The sequence below is a fragment of the Nycticebus coucang genome, chromosome 3 (assembly GCF_027406575.1).
Source record: "Nycticebus coucang isolate mNycCou1 chromosome 3, mNycCou1.pri, whole genome shotgun sequence".
Lineage (NCBI taxonomy): Eukaryota > Metazoa > Chordata > Mammalia > Primates > Lorisidae > Nycticebus > Nycticebus coucang.
This window is the reverse complement of record NC_069782.1, coordinates 26,847,458-26,869,481: the sequence shown is the minus strand read 5'-3', so window position 1 is coordinate 26,869,481 and position 22,024 is coordinate 26,847,458. Positions and strand designations below refer to the sequence as shown.

Below are 22,024 nucleotides of genomic sequence, written 5' to 3'. Positions count from 1 at the left end.
TTCCAGTTCAAAGCATGAACAACCAATAGGACAGCTGCCAAAAAGAAAAAAATTTAAAAACTGTTTGTATTTACATGTGGCATAAAGCAACTTTTGAAACTTTAAAAAAGTGATAAAAAACCCACAACAAAACCACCTTTCCAAAAAGCTTGTGGTATGTTTATTCTTCCTCTTTCCTAAGGCCTTGCAGTCTAACACTTGAGACCACGTGAGAACAGCGGCCCCATGATGAAGTGATCTTCCTGTAGCCATGTGCTCTACTCAAATCACTCAGCTCCTGTTCCTAAGAACTGATCTGCATCCACAAAACTGGTAGGAAGCAGGATAGGAAAATAAGTTAGATAAACCAAGGCCGAGGAGATAATTGGTGGGACCACACCTACAGTGCATTTTACAAGGGTACATGTTAAATCTACTAAGGGTAGAATATAAATATCTTAACACAATAACTAAGAAAATGCAGTGAAGGATATGTTAACCTGTTTGATGAAAACATTTCAAATTGTATATAAAACTAGCACATTGTACCCCATAATTACATTAATGTACACAGCTATGATTTAATAAAAAACAAACAAACAAAAAACCAAGGCTGATTTTCTTAATGGAACTGGTTTATAAGTCTTTATTATTTTATAAAAGTCTTTATTATTTTATAAATTGTTATACGTAAAATGTTCTTTTATTGAGTTGAAGTATGGTAAACTAATAAAAATATTTTATTTACTTCAAGCGAATAACTTTCGATAGCCCTTACTACAAAATAGGCACTTTATATATTAATTGACTTAATCATTAAAATAACTGTAAAAAGTGAATACTATTATGATGTCCATTTTATAGGTAAGGACATGGAAGGAGAAGTTCAGTAACATGCCCAAGGTAATGCAGCTAGTAAATGGAAGTTAGGATTCAAAAACCCAAGTGTTCTAGTTCTGATAGCTATGTGCTAAACTCTGATATCCTGTCCTTCTTCCAAAATTGAGTGGCTCTTATAAAAAATGAATTTTCTTCAAAGGACTTTGGCCAGAAATAACTTGGAGGGGATATCATAAGTTATGTTTCTTTTTTATTTCTTTTGTAGAGACAGTCTCACTGTACCGCCCTCAGGTAGAGTGCCGTGGCGTCACACGGCTCACAGCAACCTCTAACTCTCACGCTTACGCGATTCTCTTGCCTCAGCCTCCCGAGCAGCTGGGACTACAGGCGCCTGCCACGACGCCCAGCTATTTTTTTGTTGCAGTTTGGCTGGGGCTGGGTTTGAACCCGCCACCCTCGGCATATGGGGCTGGCGCCCTACTCACTGAGCCACAGGCGCCGCCCATAAGTTATGTTTCAAAATTAATTATTTTGGAAAAAAAATTATAAAACAGTCTGTGTTTAATTGATGCTCTCCCCCTTTTATTATAAAATCCATTATTTCATCCAAAGAGTTTGGGCTCTAGAGTCAAACTAACTGGGGTCACAGTCAGGCTTTACCATTATTGTGTGAACTTGAGCAAGCTACTTAACCTCCCTGTGCTGAAATCTCCTCTTACGTAAAAGAACTGGATGAAATATTACCTTTAAAGTACTTTAACAATGCAATATTGCTTTTTATAGCATGCTATCTCAAAAGTTGTGGTTGTCTGAAACATTTAATTACTCTTAGAATGGAAAATAATGAAACAATAGATTCAAAAAAGTTTGGTTTTGAGACAGAGCCTCAAGCTGTTGCCCTGGGTTAGAGTGCTATGGCATCACAGCTCATAGCAACCTCAAACTCCTGGGCTCAAGCGATTCTCCTACCTCTGCCTCCCAAGTAGCTGGGACTACAGGCACCCGCCATAACACCTGGCTATTTTTTGGTTGCAGCCATTGTTTTTGTTGTTTGGCGGGCCCGGGCTGGATTCGAACCCGCCAGCTCAGGTGTATGTGGCTGGTGCCTTAGCCGCTTGAGCCATAGGCACGGAGCCTCAAAAAGGTTTTTAAGTGAATTTAACTTCTAGATACCTGTAGGTGTCATCTGGATAAGTTTTGGTTATGTAATCTTGGAATTCCACATACGCCTTTTCCTGAAATTTCTCAATCTGTTCCATGTTTTCTAGGCCTGGGTGATCTGAAACATTAAAGAATACATTGTTACCTTAATTCTGAATGATCACTTAAAGGGACAGAAAAAATAGTGAAGTCAAAAAGAAGCCCCATCCTAATGTATGGCTGTTTCATTCCACATTTACTGAGACTGCCTACTGTATATATCAAGCATTATATTTTATGTACTTATCTCATGTATGTATATTCTAACATCTAGTAACAAATGAGACCAAAATAAATAGCTTTCCCTGTGTTCCAAAAGTGGTGAAAAGGATTTTAATCATTTCACTTTATATAGTAGCAAAAAGCTAAAATGACTCCACTTAGTTTGAAAAAAGTTATTTTTGTTTTTTGAGATAAAATCTCACTTTGTCACCCTCAGTATAGTGCTGTGGAATCATAACTCACAGCAACCTCAAACTCTTGGGCTCAAGTCTTCCTCTTGCCTCAGCCTCCTGAGTAGCTGGGACTACAGGCACCTAACACAATTCCTAGCTATTTTTAGAGACAGGGAGTCTCGCTCTAGCTCAGGCTGGTCTTGAACTCCTGAGCTCAAGCAATCCATCTGCCTCGGCCTCCCAGAGTGCTAGGATTACAGGTGTGAGCCACTGCACCCAGCTTAAAGAAAAAGTTTTTAATCCATGAAATTTTGGCAGATTATATTCTATACTGTATTTTCATAAGGAAAAAAAGTCCATTATTATTAGGTAAAATGTACTTAAAAAAATTACAAAACCATGGACATCACGTCTATGAGAAAAATTATAACATGGAAATATGAAAAAATCTATGTAAGCATTTCACTGATCACTCCAACATTTCACAAAAATGGAAATACTAAAAGAACTTCACAGAAATTATGTAAGAAATGTTGAAAAAGGGCAGCGCCTGTAGCTCAAAGGACTAGGGCACCAGCCCCATATACCAGAGGTGGCAGGTTCAAACCTGGCCTTGGCCAAAAACTGCCAAAAAAAAAAAAAAAGTTGAAAAATATGAAAAGCTCTGTTCTCATAAATGAAAATAAAAAAATAAAGGGAAAACACTTAGCAAAATAAAACTACATTATCATTCTTTTTTTGCAGTTTTTGGCTGGGGCTGGGCTCGAACCCGCCACCTCCGGCATATGGGGCCGGCACCCTACTCCTTTGAGCCACAGGCGCAGCCCTGTATTATCATTCTAACTTCAAATCTATATTCTTTTTTTGTTGTTGTTGAGACACAGTCTCAACTGTCGCCCTGGGTAGAGTGCCATAGCGTTATAGCTCACAGCAACCTCCAACTTGGGCTCAAGCGATCCTCTTGCCTCAGTTTTTCTATTTTTAGTAGAGATGGGGACCCACTTTTGCTTAGGCTGGTCTTGAACTCCTGAGCTCAAGCAATCCATCCACCTCGGACTCCCAGAGTGCTAAGATTACAGACATGAGACACTGCACCCAGCCTAAATCTATATTCTTTTGATTTCTAGCTAAGGAAAATGTAAGTGACAGGTTGTGAAAAGAATGGAGACATGTTATTAATTCATGTGAAACATTTAGAACTAGTACAAAAAAGTTTACCGATCTTACTGGTATCACTGAGGCAAAGAAGCAAGTTTCCTCAGATAATTTTATTACGATTCATAGATACAGAAATACATATAAAAAATACAGGACCTAAGAGAACAGTCAATTTTGTTAATTCACAAACTGATCATTAAAAGCTTATTGTCATTTTACTATCTGTGAAAACTATAGACTGGCAGGAAGAGACCCATTTTTTTTTTTTTTTTGTAGAGACAGAAAAAACTTTATTGCCCTCGGTAGAGTGCCGTAGCATCACACGGCTCACAGCAACCTCCAACTCCTGGGCTTAGGCGATTCTCCTGCCTCAGCCTCCCGAGCAGCTGGGACTACAGGCGCCCGCCACAACGCCCGGCTATTTTTTTGTTGCAGTTTGGCCGGGGCTGGGTTTGAACCCGCCACCCTCAGCATATGGGGCCAGCGCCCTGCTCACTGAGCCACAGGCGCCGCCCGAGACCCATTTTTTTTATATTGGTAACTCCATAGATGTTTGGAAATGCCGTCCATTAACAGCAGTACTCATCGCTCAGTCTGCCATTTAATAATGCCTAAAAAAAATTGCCTAAGAATACAAATGTTGATGTGAAAACAGAAATAAAGGTCATGATGTTATTTCCCTGATTTCTTTCTTTTTTTTTTTTGTGAGACACAGTCTCACTTACTAACCCTCAGTAGAGTGCTGTTATGTCACAGCTCACAGCAACCTCCAAATCCTTGGGCTTTCTCCTGCCTCAGCCTCCCAAGTAGCTGGGGCTACAGGCACCCGCCACAACGCCCGGCTATTTTTTTGTTGCAGTTTGGCCGGGGCTGTGTTTGAACCTGCCACCCTCGGTATATGGGGCCAGCACCTTACCCACTGAGCCACAGGCACCACCCTTCTCTGATTTCTTAATCTTCCTCTTCATGCCCAGGTCAATGCCTAACATCTTTAAAAGTCACCAGTTTGGGGCGGCGCCTGTGGCTCAAGGAGTAGGGCGCCGGTCCCATATGTTGGAGGTGGCAGGTTCAAACCTAGCCCTGGCCAAAAACCAAAAAAAAATAAAAATAAAAAAATAAATAAAATAAAATAAAAGTCACCAGTTTGAAGTATACAATTCAATGATTTTTAGCATATTCAGAGTTGTACAACCACCACCACAATCTCATTTGGGAACGCTTTTGTCACTCCAAAAGAAACTCTCTACCCATTAGTAGTCACTCCGCATTTTACCTTTTCCTTAGCCTCTGGCCACCACTAATCTGTTTTGTCTCTATGGGTTTGCCACTGTGCATATTTCACATAAATGGTATCAGACAGTATGTGGTCCGTTGTGACTTGCTTTCTTCACTTAGCAGAATGTTTATCAATGTTGTACCATGTATTAGAATTTCATTCTTTTCTTTTTTTTTTTTTTTTGTAGAGACAGAGTCTCACTTTATGGCCCTCGGTAGAGTGCCGTGGCCTCACACAGCTCACAGCAATCTCCAACTCCTGGGCTTAAGCGATTCTCTTGCCTCAGCCTCCCGAGCAGCTGGGACTACAGGCGCCCGCCACAACGCCCGGCTATTTTTTGGTTGCAGTTTGGCTGGGGCTGGGCTTGAACCCGCCACCTTTGGTATATGGGGCCGGCGCCTTACTGACTGAGCCACAGGCGCCGCCAGAATTTCATTCTTTTCTAAGGCTGAATGATACTAAATTGTGTATATATACAATTTTGTTTATTCATCTGTTTGTTGGTGGTCACTTGGCTGTTTCTATTTTTTGGCTATCATGAATAATGCTGCCACAAACATTCATGTACACATTTTTGCATAGATATATATTTTCATTTCTCTCGGGCAAACAGGAGTGAAACTGCTGGATCATAAAGTAACTCCAAAGTTTGAATTTTTATGAATTACTCTTTTCCAAGACAAGGGTACCATTTTACACTCTCACCAGCAATGTGTAAGGGTTCTGACTTCTCCACATCCTCAAATGCTGTATTTTAAGTGTTTACGTACCTGGACTGAAGAGTACTATTGCCTTCAGGTAGGCATATTCATACCCATCAATGCAGAGTTTAACCATGCTGTTACAGAACTCCTGCAGTTTGAAGATGTGCTCCATCAATAATTTTCTTTTTTCTGTTGACATTTTATCTTTAAAAACAAACAAATGCATCTAGTTTTTGTCTAAAATGTATGATAGTTTTCTTTTCATCCAATATATTACCTTCTCACTACTTTCCAGCTTGGGTTATAACCGATCCTTAAATATTTAAAACTCATTATCTCCATAATTACAGATGAAACTATCATCTTTAAATAAATTGTTTATTCAAGAAAAACAAGCTGTTAACACAGAAAACTCCAATGTTTCCTTTTAAGACACGCCTTTAAAAACACAGGATGTAAAGACAACCATCTGAAAATTGGTCAACCAAAGTACATAAGGAGTCAAATTTTAGTAACAGTATTTTATTTAGGCTTATATTGGTTGGGGGAAAAATGAGTAAAACCATCTACATGTTAAAAAATTATCAATACTTCGCCTGTAGTCCCAGCTACTCGGGAGGCTGAGGCAAGAGAATCGCCTAAGCCCAGGAGTTGGAGGTTGCTGTGAGCTGTGTGAGGCCATGGCACTCTACCGAGGGCCATAGGATGAGACTCTGTCTCTACAAAAAAAAAAAAAAAAAAAAACCTACCACTCTAGGAGACCACTTGAGTGGGAGGATCACTCGAGCTCAGTAGAAACTAACTGATGCTGTGGCAGGTGCCTGTAGTCCTAGCTGCTCGGGAAACTGAGGCATGGGGATTGATAGCTTGAACTCAGTAGTCTGAGGTTGCTGTGAGTTGTGATGATCTCACCTCTACCCAGGGTGACAGAGTGAGACTCTGTCTCAAAAAAAATATGTATATTAATTACTTTCAAGCAAAACAATTTCTGGAAAAGTATGTGGAATATGATTTATTTTATGTAAAACTGTGTATATGCAACAATATGTATATCTTTGTATATAAATGGGTAGAAGACTTTTCCTAAACATTGAGTATCTTTGGGTATAGAAATTTGGTATAATATTTTAAGTTTCTGCTTTGTTCTTTTTTACATTATGTAAGTGTTTTATAAGGTGTATGAATCATTTTCTAATAAAGCTATTAAAATGTTTTAAAAAAAAAAAAAAAAAAAAAATTATCAATACTTGTGCGGCGCCTGTGGCTCAGTGAGTAGGGCGCCGGTCCCATATGCCGGAGGTGGCAGGTTCAAACCCAGCCCCGGCCAAAAACCACAAAAAAAAAAAAAAAAAAAAAAAAAATTTATCAATACTAGTATAATAAAAATAAATATTTAGTTAAAACTGCTAAGAACAGAGAAAAATCGAGTAACAAAGTTTTACAATAACGGTGTTAATTTACCATGGAAGGATATGTTTAAAATACATCACTTAATGATTAGTTAACCAGAGCTTTCCTGAAGGCAGGCTGCATAACACAAGTCTACATTTATAGGACATGAATCAGAAGTAGCAGTCCATAAATAGATGGGAATGTGGCGCTGCCTTTTAATAATTGTAAGTCTATTATTGACGAGATTTTGAGGTGATTCCTCTGCCCTTTAAGGAGGAAGAAAGTAAATGATTTAAAAATAATGTAAAACAGGCTCAGCACCTATAGCTCAGTGGCTAGGGCGCCAGCCACATACACTGGAGCTGGCTGATTAGAATCCAGCCCAGGCCTGCTAAACAATAATGACAACTATAACCAGAAAATAGCCGGGTACTGTGGTGGGTGCCTATAGTCCTAGCTACTGGGGAGGCTGAGGCAAAAGAATTGCTTAAGCCCAAGAATTTGAGGTTGTTGTGAGCTATGACGCCATGGCACTCTACCCAGGGTGACAGCTTGAGACTCTGTCTCAAAAAACAAACAAACAAAAAAAAAATAGAAAGAAAAATAATGGAAAATAATGAGAAATAGAATATGGTAAGGAACTAAAAAGCAGTCCTTAATTTATAAATTACTCCTGAGCTCAAAAGATAGTCTTACCGGGCGGCGCCTATGGCTCAAGGAGTAGGGCGCCAATCCCATATGCCGAAGGTGGCAGGTTCAAACCTAGCCTTGGCCAAAAACCACAAAAAAAAAAAAAAAAAAAGATAGTCTTCCCATTTGAAAAGGGGGCACCCTCTTGACTGGCCACCAAGTCATTCTAAAGTCAGGCACTGATAAACCAGTGATTGCCTGCCTCCTCAAATGAATTAAGAGTTCTGTGACTTCAGAACTGTTTAGCTGAGAGAATATACTCTGATTAATTACAAAATCAGCCTATCTTGGGATTCAAAGAGTTATATGAAGACGAGCAGTTTACAATTTGGGAGAAGTATATATTTTAAAATATTTGATAACTTCTACATAAGCTAACCTTGGATTCTTTAGTACCTGTTTTAAACTGCAAAAGATTCACAAGCCTGGTCAGAAACAATTTCAATTTTGTTGCATTCTTATTTTAAAATATTTTTAGATGATTAATAGATGTATCAAAATGTAAAAATATCTAGAGTAAAAAGGATATTGCATCAAACATTAATACAATCATCAGATATCTAACTTTAGTCCTGAATTTTTTTTTTAAATTTTTTGAGACAGTCTCACTCTGTTGCCCCAGGCTAGAGTGCCCCTGGGCTCCAGCGATCCTTCTGGCTCAGCCTCCTGAATAGATGAAACTACAGGGAACCACCATAACGCCTGGCTAATTGTTTCTATTTTTGAGAGACTGAGTCTCATCTGGCTCAGGCTGGTCTTTAACTCCTGTGCTCATGGGATCTGAGCCCACCTTGGCCTCCAAGAGTGCTAGGATTACAGGTGTGAGCCACTGTGCTCAGCCTTCAGTCAGTATTTTATAAAATTGATGCCTCCACTTATACCCTGGGCAAAGGTAATAAATAAGGTGCTTTTTACCTTGTTGAAGACTATTGTGAAGACAATTGACAAATGTTGCTAATATAGTTGCTACATTCATCACTTGCCAGCACTGGGCAAGACCAAGAGTAAAAAGTTCATTCCAGTAAGCTTTCACCAATGATATGCTGTTTTCTTGCCTATTAAAAACAAAAATAAAAGCACAAATCAGATATTATTTAAGTGAATTTTGTCAACTTTACGACTGATCCACATACTTAAAAAACAAAATACTACTAAAATTACTCTAGAAACACTAACTGGACGTGGACTTGATCAATTCTGTGTTTTGTGTATTTAGTTGATAGTGATGAGGAATGCTTAGAAATTTAAATATTAGCTAGCTAATTGGCCAGTTTATAAGAACAATTACAAGTAATATTTAAAACTAAAATATTAGAGGCTTTAACTCACATTTCATGAAAATGGAGTTAAGATTTTTTAAAAAACGAAACAAAAGCATACATTTAAAAAAACTTTCCTAAAGGCTAGGTGCAGTGGCTCACGGCTGTAATCCTAGCACTCTGGGAGGCTGAGGCAGGTGGATTGCCTGAGCTCACAAGTTTGAGACCAGCCTCAGCCAGAGTGAGACCCCCGTCTCTAAAAACAGCTGGGTGTTGTAGTGGGCGCCTAGAGTCCCAGCTACCCAGGAGGCCAGGGTAAGAGAATTGCGTGAGCCCTGGAATTTGAGGTTGCTGTGAGCTATGATGCCACAACACTCTTCTGAGGGCAACAGTGAGACTCTGTCTCAAAACAAACAAATAACAAAAAAAAAAAACAAACCATTTTTTCCCCAAGTTTCTTTCTGCTATAAATTCAAGTAAATACTTTTCTTAAAAAAGGGGCAATTAGACTTATGACAGTTAGTAACCTATTTCAAGGGAGAAATAGTTCCTTCTATGTTTCAGATGAGACTTAAGTATTCCTACAAACAAGATAATCAATATTTTAAACGAGAGGTAAGAATTCCTTTCCTGAATTTCAGAATATCACCAGCACAAAAGAGTAAAAAAAAAAATTAGAACGTGAGTCAAAGCACAAGACTTTTTTATACATTTATACTTAGGTTAGTTTCAGGTAATAAAAATTCTACGCTTGACGCCTGTGGCTCAAGCGGCTAAGGCGCTAGCAACATACACCTGAGCTGGCGGGTTCGAATCTAGCCCAGGCCCACCAAACAACAATGACAGATGCAACCAAAAAATAGCCGGGCGTTGGGCAGCTACTTGGGAGGCGGAGGCAAGAGAATCGCTTGAGCCCAGGAGTTGGAGTTTGCTGTGAGCTATGATGTCCAGCACTACCCAGGGCGATAGCTTGAGGCTCTGTCTCAAAAAAATAAATAAATAAAATAAATAAAATAAAATAAAATTCTACAGTATAGTAGGATGATACATCAGAAAATTTGGAGGTTCAGGTAAGGTGGTTAGGGAAGGCATTTCTGAGAAGGTGATATTTGAATAGAGAAAGATTAGAGAGACTTTTTAAAAAATGATCTAGGGCATCAACCTTCCTAATCCTGTGGCCCTTTAATACAGTTCTTGTGGGTGAGACCCACAGGTTGAGAACCACTGATCTAGGGGAACAGTATTCCAGGAAGATGAAAGAAAAAGGGCAATTGTGCTAAGGTAAGAATGAGCATATAATAGGTCTTCAATCAAAGTTGCTGACTGCATTACTAAATGCATCCTATCTTCTCAGCATGTCTTTTTCCCACTTTGTTTTCCTAGTGACTACCTACTGTTCCCTTAATATAGCTCAGAGCTCATTTTTTTAAAGAAATACCTTAGCACATTCCTCTCTCAACATAGTCATCCTCCTTTGATGCTACCTATACCCTTACGTTTTATATTTCACAGTATCCTTAGTGTTTTAGAGGTCTGTCTCCCATATTATAATAGATTAAATCCACACTGAAGGCAAAGAGTGCCTTACACACTTCTGTATCTCAGTGAATAGTGAGAAAGAATAGAGAAAGAATTCCACAAATGATTTCAGGTGTTGGGGAACACAGACCAGGCAGAGGTGAGAACTCTGAAAAGACAGTCAGAAAAACTATGGGCATGGGCCCTTACAATTAAGCAATCTTTAAACTAGACCTATATATTTTGTTATAAGATAATGAAACTATAAGATTTCTTTTCTTTCTCCAAAGAGATTTAAGTTGATAAGAACATGCTGACAGGAAATCTATACATTCCAATGAATGGTACTTGAATTATTTTCTTTCTACTAAACCCTTAAAATTAGGAGAATCTGTGTTTAACAGAAATTGTTTATTAAGAATCATAATGCTGCTACCGTCAAACCAATGATGGAAGAAAAAAGGAAAAAAAGAAAACAATAAAAGAATCATAGCCTTCTTTATGATATTACATTTTATTAAAGGATTAAACATCCTTGAAATAAATGCCAACACTGACAACAGGCACAGACAGTAATTTTTCTCCCTGGAAATTATTCAGGTGAAATTTTATTTGATGTACTTTTTTTTATTTTTTAGAGACAGAGTCTTACTTTGTCACCCTCGGTAGAGTGCTGTAGTGTCACAACTCACAGCAACCTCCAACTCCTGGGCTTAAGCGATTCTCTTACCTCAGCCTCCTGAGTAGCTGGGACTACAGTCGCCCGCCACAATGCCCGCCTATTTTTTTGTTGCATTTTGGCTGGGGCCAGGTTCGAACCTACCACCCTTGGTATATGGGGCCAGTGCCCTACTCGCTGAGCCACAGGCACTGCCCTATTTTATTTTTGAAACAGTCTCAAGCTGTTGCCCTGGGTACAGTGCCATGGCATCACAGCTCACAGAAACCTCAAACTCTTGGGCTCAAGTGCTTCTCTTGCCTCAGCCTCCCAAGTAGCTGGGACTACAGGCAGTTGTCACTATTGTTTTAGATGGTCTAGAACAGGTTTGAAATTGCCACCCTCGGTGTATGTGGCTGGTGCCCTACCCACTGAGCTATGGCGCTGCACTCAGGTAAAATTTTAACTCCAGGCTGATCTCTTCTTTATTTCACTTGCCAGAAGAAACTGGATATAAAAATCAATTTGAAAGTGAACTTTAAATGCAAAGAAAACCAGTAATTTAAAATCTCCATATAGAAAAATACTTCAAATGTGAGTCTTAACACAATCAAAGAAAATGTACATCTTCTAAGATCTAGCAATTCCACTTATAAGAACCTCTTTTGTGGCTTAGCACCTGTGGCTCAAGCGGGTAAGGCGCCAGCCATATACACGTAAGCTGGTGGGTTCGAATTCAGCCCAGGCCCACCACACAATGATGGCTGCAACCAAAAAATAGCCGGGCGTTGTGGCGGGCGCTTATAGTCCCAGCTAGTTGGGAGGCGGAGGCAGGAGAATCGCTTAAGCCCAGGAGTTGGAGGTTGCTATCAGCTGTGATGCTGGCACTCTACCCAGGGGGACAGCTTGAGGCTCTGTCTCAAAAACAAACAAACAAACAAAAAACCTCTTTTGTTTATTTAAAACAATTTTTAGAACCTATTTTATGGAAATACAGTCACATACCACATTAACAATATTTTAATGACACACTGCATACTGTAAGACTGTAATACTGTATTTCTACTGTATCTTTTCTATGTTCTTTTTTTTGGAGATAGTCTCTGTCACACTTAGTGGAGTGCTGTGATGTCACAGCTCACAGCTCCCTCAAACTCTTGGGCTTAAGTAATCCTTTTGCCTCAGTCTCCACAGTACCTGAGACTACAGGTGCCCGCCACAACACCCAGCTATTTTTAGAGACTGGGTCTTGCTCTAGCTCAAGCTGGTCTTGAACTCCTTATCTCAACAATACACCCACCTCAGCTTCCAAGAGTGCCGGGATTACAGATGTGAGCCACTACTGGACCTGGCGTCTTTTTCTATATTTAGATACACAAATATTTACCACTGTGTTGCAACTGCCTACCATATTCAGTACAGTACCATGCTGTGCAAGTTTGTCCTACATTTGTAGCCTAATTGTGCAGAAAGTTATACCATCTAGGTTTCTGTAAATACATTCTATGATGTTAACAAAATTGCCTTACAATGACTTCCTCATGGTATAATCTGTCATTAAGCAATGCATGCCTGTACTAACATGATCGTATGAACAAAAGTAGGTAAAAATGGGTGGTGCCTATGGCTCAGTGAGTAGGGCGCCAGCCCCATATACTGAGGGTGGGGGGTTTGAACCCAGCTCCGGCCAAAGTGCAACAAAAAACAGCCAGCCACCACCAGCCAGGTGGGCGCTTATAGTCCCAGCTACTGAGGACACTGAGGCAAAAGAATTGCCTAAGCCCAAGAGCTGGAGGTTGCTGTGAGCTGTGACGCCATAGCACTCTACCAAGGGTGACAAAGTGAGACTCTGTCTCAAAAAAAAAAAAGAGAGAGAGAGAACATTCATGATTTATGGAAAATCAAAATAGCAACACTAATAATTCGGAAGAAGTTGGCAATGCCTGTGGCTCAGTGGGTAGGGTGCCGGCCCCATATACCACCAGTAGTGGATTCTAACCTGGTCCCGCCAAACTGCAACAAAAAATAGTTGGGCATTCTGACGGCAACTGTGGTCCTGGCTGCTTGGGAGGCTGAGGCAAGAGAATTGCCTAAGCCCAGGAGTTGGAGGTTGCTGTGATCTGTGACGCAACTGCACTCTACTGAGGGCGACAAAGTGAGACTGTCTCTACAAAAAAAAAAGTAGGTAAAAATATATACGATGCTACAACATATATTGTAGCATTGGATATAACAACATAGGAAACTGGCAACAGCTCAAATGTCTACAAATAAGGGATGAATAGGTAGATAATAGTAAATCCATAAAATGGATACTAGGTAGTTATTAAGGAAAACTGGGTAAATTTACATGTGCTGACATAGGAAGCAGTCTTTTTTTTTGAGAGTCTTACTTTGTCACCCTCGCTAGAGTGCCATGGCATCTTAGTTCACAGCTACCTCAAACTCTTGAGTTCAACTGATTCTCTTGCCTCAGCCTCCCGAGTAGCTAAGACTATAAGCGTCAGCCACAATGCTCAGCTATTTTTAGAGATGAAATTCTTACTCTGGCTCAGGGTGGTCTCGAACCTGTGAGCTCAGGCAATCCACTTGCCTTGGCCTTCCAAGTGCTAGGATTACAGGTGTGAGCCACCGCGCTCGGCCTCGAAGCAGTCTTTAATAGAAGCATAATGTACAAGGCAAAGAATAGGATGTATAAATATATGTATTTATTAAACATAACATGGAAAATAATCTGATAGGACACCAACTGTTAACAGTGGGGTTAGTTACCTCTGGAAGGTGAGGTTTTACTTTATAGGCCTATACTTCATTACCACTTTAAACATGAGGAACAAGTTCAAAGCAAACACAAAGAAAAAGTTAGAAGCAATTCAGTTTTCACCTTAACTTCTTATTCTGATGTTTCTTTTTCTTGAGACAGTCTCATTATGTTGCCCTCGGTAGAGTGCCATGGCGTCACACCTCACAGCAACCTTAAACTCTTGGGCTTACATTATTCTTTTGCCTCAACCTCCTAAGTAGCTGGGCCTACAGTAACGTCTGGCTATTTTTTTGTTGTTGTAGTTGTCATTGTTGTTTAAGCAGGCACAGGCTGGGTTCGAACCCGCCAGCCTGTGTATGTGGCTGGCACCCTAACCACTGAGCTACAGGTGCCAAACCTGATTCTGACGTTTTAAGGAGGAAACAGCTAACCAAGTGAGTGAACTAGTGAACACAGGAAAGGAAAAAATAACTGAAAAAATTAGAGCTGGTCTGTGCTACACACCTCCTCCTAAGAAAGTAGCTTGACATTGTTGGGGAGGCTCAGAGAAAAAGTTCAAGATTATCAATACAGAGGATGAGAAACATCAAAATCATTATTATGTTAAGGAAAAAAGATTTAAGTGGAAAAGGAAAAGTGAACGAGCTAATTGTACAAATCATTTATAGAAAGATAATGATTTATATTTTCATCTCAAATCAAAACCCTCAAACCCTCATGATATGGGTTGTTTCAGCTATGTTGTTCAGAGGTCTTTAAAAAGTTCGTTAAGGGGAAGTGGAGAGCAGAGAGAAAGGAGGAGGGAGGGGTGGGGAAAGGAAGAGCAGAGAGGTAAGGAGGGAGGGTGGTGGGGCCTTGGTGTGTGCCACACCTTTTGGGGGCAAGACACCATTGCAAGAGGGACTTTGCCTAACAAATGCAATCAGTGTAACCTGGTTTCTTATACCCTCAATGAATCTCCAACAATAAAAAAAAAAAAAAGTTCGGGCGGCACCTGTGGCTCAGTTGGTAAGGTGCCGGCCCCATATACCCAAGGTGGTGGGTTCGAACCCGGCCCCAGCCTAAGTAAAACCAAAAAATAGCCGGGCGTTATGGCGGGCGCCTGTAGTCCCAGCTACTCGGGAGGCTGAGGCAAGAGAATCACTTAAGCCCAGGAGTTGGAAGTTGCTGTGAGCTATGTGAGGCCACAGCACTCTACCAAGGGCCATAAAGTGAGACCCCGTCTCTACAAGAAAAAAAAAAAAAAAACTTCATTACAGGCGGTGCCTGTGGCTCAAAGGAGTAGGGCACGGGTCCCATATGCCAGAGGTGGCAGGTTCAAACCCAGCCCCTGCCAAAAACTGCAAAATAAATAAAAAATAAAGTGCCTTTATCTAAAAATAAATAATAAAAAGTTCATTAGGTTATGAAAGAAAAACTGCAAGTCCCTTTAAAAAGAAAATTCCGGGCGGCGCCTGTGGCTCAGTCGGTAAGGCGCCGGCCCCATATACCGAGGGTGGCGGGTTCAAACCCGACCCCGGCCGAACTGCAACCAAAAAATAGCCGGGCGTTGTGGCGGGCGCCTGTAGTCCCAGCTACTTGGGAGGCTGAGGCAAGAGAATCGCTTAAGCCCAGGAGTTGGAGGTTGCTGTGAGCTGTGTGAGGCCACGGCACTCTACCGAGGGCCATAAAGTGAGACTCTGTCTCTACAAAAAAAAAAAAAAATAAATAAAAAAAAAAATAAAAAGAAAATTCCTAGAAAAATGAAGACAAATGACCTTTTTTTTCTTTTTCTTTCTTTTTTTTGGAAAGAGTCTCACTTTGGGGGCGGCGCCTGTGGCTCAGTTGGTAAGGCACCAGCCCCATATACGGAGGGTGGCGGGTTCAAACCCAGCCCCGGCCAAACTGCAACCAAAAAATAGCCAGGCGTTGTGGCGGGTGCCAGTAGTCCCAGCTACTCGGGAGGCTGAGGCAAGAGAATAGCTTAAGCCCAGGAGTTGGAGGTTGCTGTGAGCTGTGTGAGACCACGGCACTCTACCAAGGGCCATAAAGTGAGACTCTGTCTCTACAAAAAAAAAAAAAAAAAAAAAAAAGAGTCTCACTTTGTCACCCTTGGTACAGTGCTGTGGCATCACAGCTCACAGCAAACCTCCAACTCCTGGGTTTAGGTGATTTTCTTGCCTCAGCCTCCCGAGTAGCTGGGACTACAGGTGCCCGCCACAACACCGGGCAATTTTTGTTGTTGTTGTTGCAGTCTGGCCGGGGCTGGGTGAACCTGCCACCCTCGGTATATGGAGCCAGTGCCCTACCAACTGAGCCACAGGCTCCACTGACAAATGACCATTTTTTAAAGCACTTTATAGCAGGCTCTGAGTTTGCTAAAATTATATTCATTATCTCATCTAAGTGGAATAGCTCATAAGTTTTTGCTCCCAATTTACAGACACTGAGCATCATTTAAGTAACATGGTCCAAGGACACAAAAGTCAGCAGCCAAATAAAACCGGAGTTTAGGGTGGCACCTGTAGCTCAATGGAGTAGGGCTCTGGTCCCATATGCCGGAGGTGGCGGGTTCAAACCCAGCCCTGGGCAAAAACCACGAAAAAAACAAACAAAAAAAAAAACGGAGTTTAAACCCCATGTTTTTTTTTTTTTTTTTGTAGAGACAGAGTCTCACTGTATCGGGTAGAGAGCTATGACGTCACAGCTCACAGCAACCTCTAACTCTTGGGCTTATGTGATTCTCTTGCCTCAGCTTCCCGAGAAGCTGGGACTACAGGCGCCTGCCACAATGCCCGGCTATTTTTTTGTTGCAGTTTGGCTGGGGCTGGGTTTGAACCCGCCACTCTCGGCATATGGGGCCGGCGCCCTACTCACCGAGCCACAGGCACTACCCAAACCCCCATGTTTTAAGTCAATGCTCCTTTATCAATTTATCAATCATTAGACAATTTAGCAAGTAAACGTTAAAGTCACATTTCTCAGTATAGACTTCCTCATTTAAGGTTAGTTTTTTTTTTTTTCTTTTGTCTGGGGCTGGGTTTGAACCTGCCGCCTCTGGCATATAGGGCCAGCGCCCTACTCCTTTGAGCCACAGGCACTGCCATAAGGTTAGTATTTTGGGATGGTTAACAGCTTTTTTGCTCTAACAGTTTTCCCTGTTATAAATAAAATAAATAAAACAAATGACTATTATGGTCTAGTCACTTTATATCACCTATTTTCTTTTTCTTAGAGACAGAGTCTCACTTTATCACCCTCGGTAGAGCGCCATAGGGTCACAGCTCACAGTAACCTCCAACTTCCAGGCTTAGGAGATTCTCTTGCCTCAGCCTCCCAAGCAGCTGGGATTATAGGTGCCTGTCACAACACCTGCTATTTTTTGTTGCGGTTTGAACCTGCTACCCTCGGTATATGAGGCTGACACGTTACCCGCTGAGCCACAGGTGCTGCCCTGTATCACCTATTTTCAAAACATCTTCCCTGTAAGAAGCAAAAATAGCTGTGTAAGGAACATTGCATTAAGGTATCTGTCAGGCATCCAGAAAGCAATGCAAGTGTTAAAAAAAATAGCATTAAGTTGAATAGTAGCATTTAATAGAAAGTTGCTTAAATTAGTCAATAAATAAAGTCTCCTATGACAAATAGTGGTGGGGTGGAACTTTTGATTCTAAGAATCTAGGTAGAGAGGACTGCTGCCATAGTTATTCCAGGCAAATCATGCCAAGTACCCTCATTACCCCTCCAACACTACCTGTGTAGTCACTTAACTAAAGTATACAGGAAGAACTTAAAATCAATAACTGAATTCCTTTAAGTATTGATACTAAATCTTAAATAGAAAATCAACACCCGGGCGGCGCCTATGGCTCAGTGAGTGGGGCGCCGGCCCCATATGCCGAGGGTGGCGGGTTCAAACCCAGCCCCAGACAAACTGCAACAAAAAAATAGCCGGGCGTTGTGGCAGGCGCCTGTAGTCCCAGCTGCTCGGGAGGCTGAGGCAGGAGAATCGCGTAAGAGTTAGAGGTTGCTGTGAGCTGTGTGATGCCACGGCACTCTACCCAAGAGCGGTACAGTGAGACTCTGTCTCTACAAAAAAAAAAAAAAAAAGAAAATCAACACCCTATACAATACAGAAGCCTTATAAAATACAAATGGTACTAACTATGCACTGTTCAAAATTCTTTAAGCTGGTATTCCCTTTGATTGAAGTGACCAAAACAAACCTGACTTAAAGAAAATGATTAATGTTGCTTAACTCTCTCTATAAAAATGCAAGCAATGGCAGTTTCCAGATTTAGAATAACTTTTATTGCTACATAACAGAATTGCTCCATCATCAGTACTTAGTCCTTATCTATCTGATTAGATTCATGTATAAATAAGATCTATAAATTATCTAGACAGGGATAAGAACAGTTTGCATAGCAGTTAATGGCCTTGATTGTTCTATCAATACTTATTCTAATTGCAAAGAATCCTGTAGCTGTTACATTGAAACTAATTTTTTTTTTTTTTTTTTTGAGACAGAGCCTCAAACTGTTGCCCTGGGTAGAGTGCTATGACATCACAGCTCACAACAACCTCCAACCTCTGGGCTCAAGCGATTCTCCTGCCTCCACCTCCCAAGTAGCTGGGACTACAGGCGCCTGCGACAACGCCTGGCTATTTTTTGGTTGCAGCCATCATTGTTTGGTGGGCCTGGGCTGGATTTGAACCCGCCAGCTCAGGTGTATGTGGCTGGCGCCTTAGCCGCTTGAGCCACAGGCGCTGAGCCTGAAACTAATTTTTAATACAGCTAACAGGAACATGTGGCCACCACTATGAAATTATTTTATAACTAGAAGGTTCAAGCTTTATTTTTGGTTTCTTCAACATCTGAATTATTTCCATAGGATTAATTAAACTCAGTTTAATAGAAGTATTTAAGATCAGTGGTGTTGTGAATAATTCACAGAGTTCAAATCATTTCCCAGATTCCTTCCTTTTGTTTTTTTACTATGATAATCGGCAGCCTGTTAAGAAAAATGTTTTTGTTCTGAGACAGAGCCTTAAACTGTCGCCTTTGGGTAGAATGCCGTGATATCACAGCTCACAGCAACCTCCAACTCCTGGGCTCAAGCGATTCTCCTGCCTCGGCCTCCCAAGTAGCTGGGACTACAAGCGCCTGCCACAACACCTGGCTATTTTTTGGTTGGAGCCATCACTGTTGTTTGGCGGGCCCGAGCTGGATTCAAACTGGCTAGCTCAGGTGTATGTGGCTGGCACCATAGCCATTTAAGCCACAGGCGTTGAGCTGAAAAATGGTTTTTTTAAGTATGCCAATTACAAATTTAGCAAACTACACTTAATCTTTTACAATTAATAAACTGCTAATATTCTAATTTACATTGTACTTAATTTTTTTAATAAAAAATATACTGAATAAATTCTAAAAGTTGAATATTATCTTGAGAGAAAGGGTTAACAATCATTTTAAAGGTTAACTGTTTTAAATCAGTCTTTAGGCTATGTAGAGGTAATATATGAGTACATGATTTAATGCACGGTATAATTTAACAGTGATAATAAGCCAAATTATATTATTGAATTACCTTTATTCAATTCTCTGTATGCCTTTCACTATCATGATTTGCATGTTTCTTAGTTACATTCAAAATTGTTTCTAAGGATAAGAGATGGGCAGTTACTACTCCCATTTGGCAAACGGGAGAACAGATGTACAGGATGTGGAAGTGACTTGCTCACAAAAACCACATTATGAGTTGAACAAAACATTCTATAGGCTTAGAATAGTGGTTTTCAACCTTCCAAACGCCACAACCCTTTAATAAAGTTCCTCAGGTTGCGGTGACCCCCAACCATAGAATTATTTTTGTTGCTACTTCATAACTGTAATTTTGCTACTGTTATGAATCATAATGTAAATATCTGATATGCAGGATGTATTTAGGTGACCCTTGTGATAGGGTCGTTCGATCCCCAAAGGGGTCGCAACCCACAGGTTGAGAACCACTGGCTTAGAACGTCTTGCCTTTTCACATCAGTTACTAGTTTAGAGCAATCTAAATAAATGTGACAACCTTTTGATAAAGCTTGACTTTTTTTCTTTTCTTTTTTTTTTTTTTGAGACAGAGTCTCACTTTGTTGCCCTCAGTGGAGTACCGTGACATCATAGCTCACAGCAACTTCAAACTCTTGGGCTCCAGCGATTCTCTTGCCTCAGTGACCTGAGTAGCTGGGACTACAGGTGTCTGCCACAACGCCCAGCTAGTTTTTTTTTTTAGAGACGGGGTCTCACTCTTGCTCTGGCTGGTTTCGAACCTGTGAGCTCAGGCAATCCACCCGCCTCAGCCTCCCAAGTGCTGGGATTACAGGCATGAGCCACTGCGTCTGGCTAAAGGTTGAGTTTCTAATAGCAGATCATTTTCCATTTTACCTGATTACTTTAGAACACAGATGTACTCTTTAGATTTAGACCAAACCTCTGAATCATTGTAGTAAGCACCATGGGGGCTTACATTTTTTTTTTTCTTAAATCAAATGATTAAAAACAATTCTCTATTTTTTTTTGGTAGAGACAGAGTCTCACTGTACCGCCCTCGGGTAGAGTGCCGTGGCGTCACACGGCTCACAGCAACCTCTACTTCCTGGGCTTACGTGATTCTCTTGCCTCAGCCTCCCGAGCAGCTGGGACTACAGGCACACACCACGACGCCTGGCTATTTTTCTGTTGCAGTTTGGCTGGGGCTGGGTCGGAACCCACCACCCTCGGCATATGGGGCCGGCGCCCTACTCACTGAGCCACAGGTGCCGCCCCACAATTCTCTATTTTTAAACATAATTATAGTAAGTAATTATTGGTAACTTGCCTGGGATCAATGCTCAAACGGTGGTTGTGGGAAGGAAAAGATGACCTATGGCATTCTATCTTTGAGCCAATGAAAGACAAGCCCTATTACAAATGCTAGCTATGGTCTATCAACTTATTATATTCCATCCAAATTATTAAATTAGTCAAACTATGAAATATGGATACTCTTCCACATAAAATTATTTAGAGAAATAGAGAAAATTAACAGCTGCTATAATTTGTCATACAAATGATACAACTTAAAATTATGTTATACCAATTTTTTGTTTCATGCAAATCCTCCCAAAATAAAAGTTCTTGCTTAATGTACATTTGTGCAACAAAATCACGTTTATATTCAATAATACACTCACCCTAGAGCCTGGAAAGAAGGAATCGAAAGTGCCCAGTGCATTGATAAGAACAGCAGTCTGGAGGCAGATTCCCCAATGTAGTGCACATTCAGGTACTCAGGCATAGGAGAAGGCATGGTGAGCTAGTACGAACAGGGATTTAGGTAAATTATCTTATGACTAAAAGTTCTAAATTATCATTCTGTTTAAAAAATTGAATATAAACATAACACATCAAACATGAATCTAAATTATTCACAGAAAAGGCAAATCTTGAAATAATGCAAGTCACTGGATTTTATAGCTACCAAAAGGGTTTAGAATAAATAAGTAGATCATAGTTCTAACAAAGCAATATTCAGACGAGCAGACTCTCACTTAATAAATATCAACCATATTACCTGGTTGTGTTTTTAAAAGTTACTTCCTGTCTTGATCTAAGAGGGTATTTTTTAACTTCTCTCTTTCCATTAACAGCAGCATGCAACAAATTTAGTTTAAAGAGAAAACCTATATGCTAATTGTTCCCTTGGGTAGGCTAGTATGTTATTAGCAAATCCAAATGCTTACGGGATGGGAGAATAAGGAGTGAAACAGGCTTCCTGGTACCAACTGGGGAGAGCATATTCCAGATAAAGGACACAACCCTAACTCGAACCCAGCACAATAAAAACATGGAAATTTGGGCTCAGAACTACCAGCTCTTTCAATTTTTCAAAGAACAGGTTCTATGTGAAATAGCCCTATTAAAAAAATTGGTACTGAGGGCGGGGCCTGTGGCTCAGTGAGTAGGGCGCCAGCCCCATATGCCGAGGGTGGCGGGTTCAAACCCAGCCCCGGCCAAACTGCAACCAAAAAAATAGCCGGGCGTTGTGGCGGGCGCCTGTAGTCCCAGCTGCTTGGGAGGCTGAGGCAAGAGAATCGCGTAAGCCCAAGAGTTAAGAGGTTGCTGTGAGCCGTGTGACGCCACGGCACCCTACCCGAGGGCGGTACAGTGAGACTCTGT

The 22,024-nt window shown here is 40.9% G+C and overlaps 1 protein-coding gene across 9 annotated transcripts in view; it reads right to left on the bottom strand.

Moving 5' to 3' along the window:
- The window catches only part of NR2C1 (nuclear receptor subfamily 2 group C member 1), a 58,604-nt gene that overhangs the window by 2,160 nt on the left and 34,420 nt on the right, over positions 1 to 22,024 (bottom strand). For 8 of the 9 annotated variants that reach the window (XM_053585585.1, XM_053585577.1, XM_053585579.1 and 5 more), the window contains 4 exons: positions 21,040 to 21,161; positions 8,550 to 8,689; positions 5,619 to 5,756; positions 1,993 to 2,098 (listed from right to left, as the gene is read on the bottom strand). In XM_053585585.1, the coding sequence (XP_053441560.1) occupies positions 1,993 to 2,098; positions 5,619 to 5,756; positions 8,550 to 8,689; positions 21,040 to 21,161 (506 nt within the window). The remainder of the gene's footprint in view (positions 1 to 1,992; positions 2,099 to 5,618; positions 5,757 to 8,549; positions 8,690 to 21,039; positions 21,162 to 22,024) is intronic. The other variant, XM_053585584.1, reaches the window with a different exon arrangement.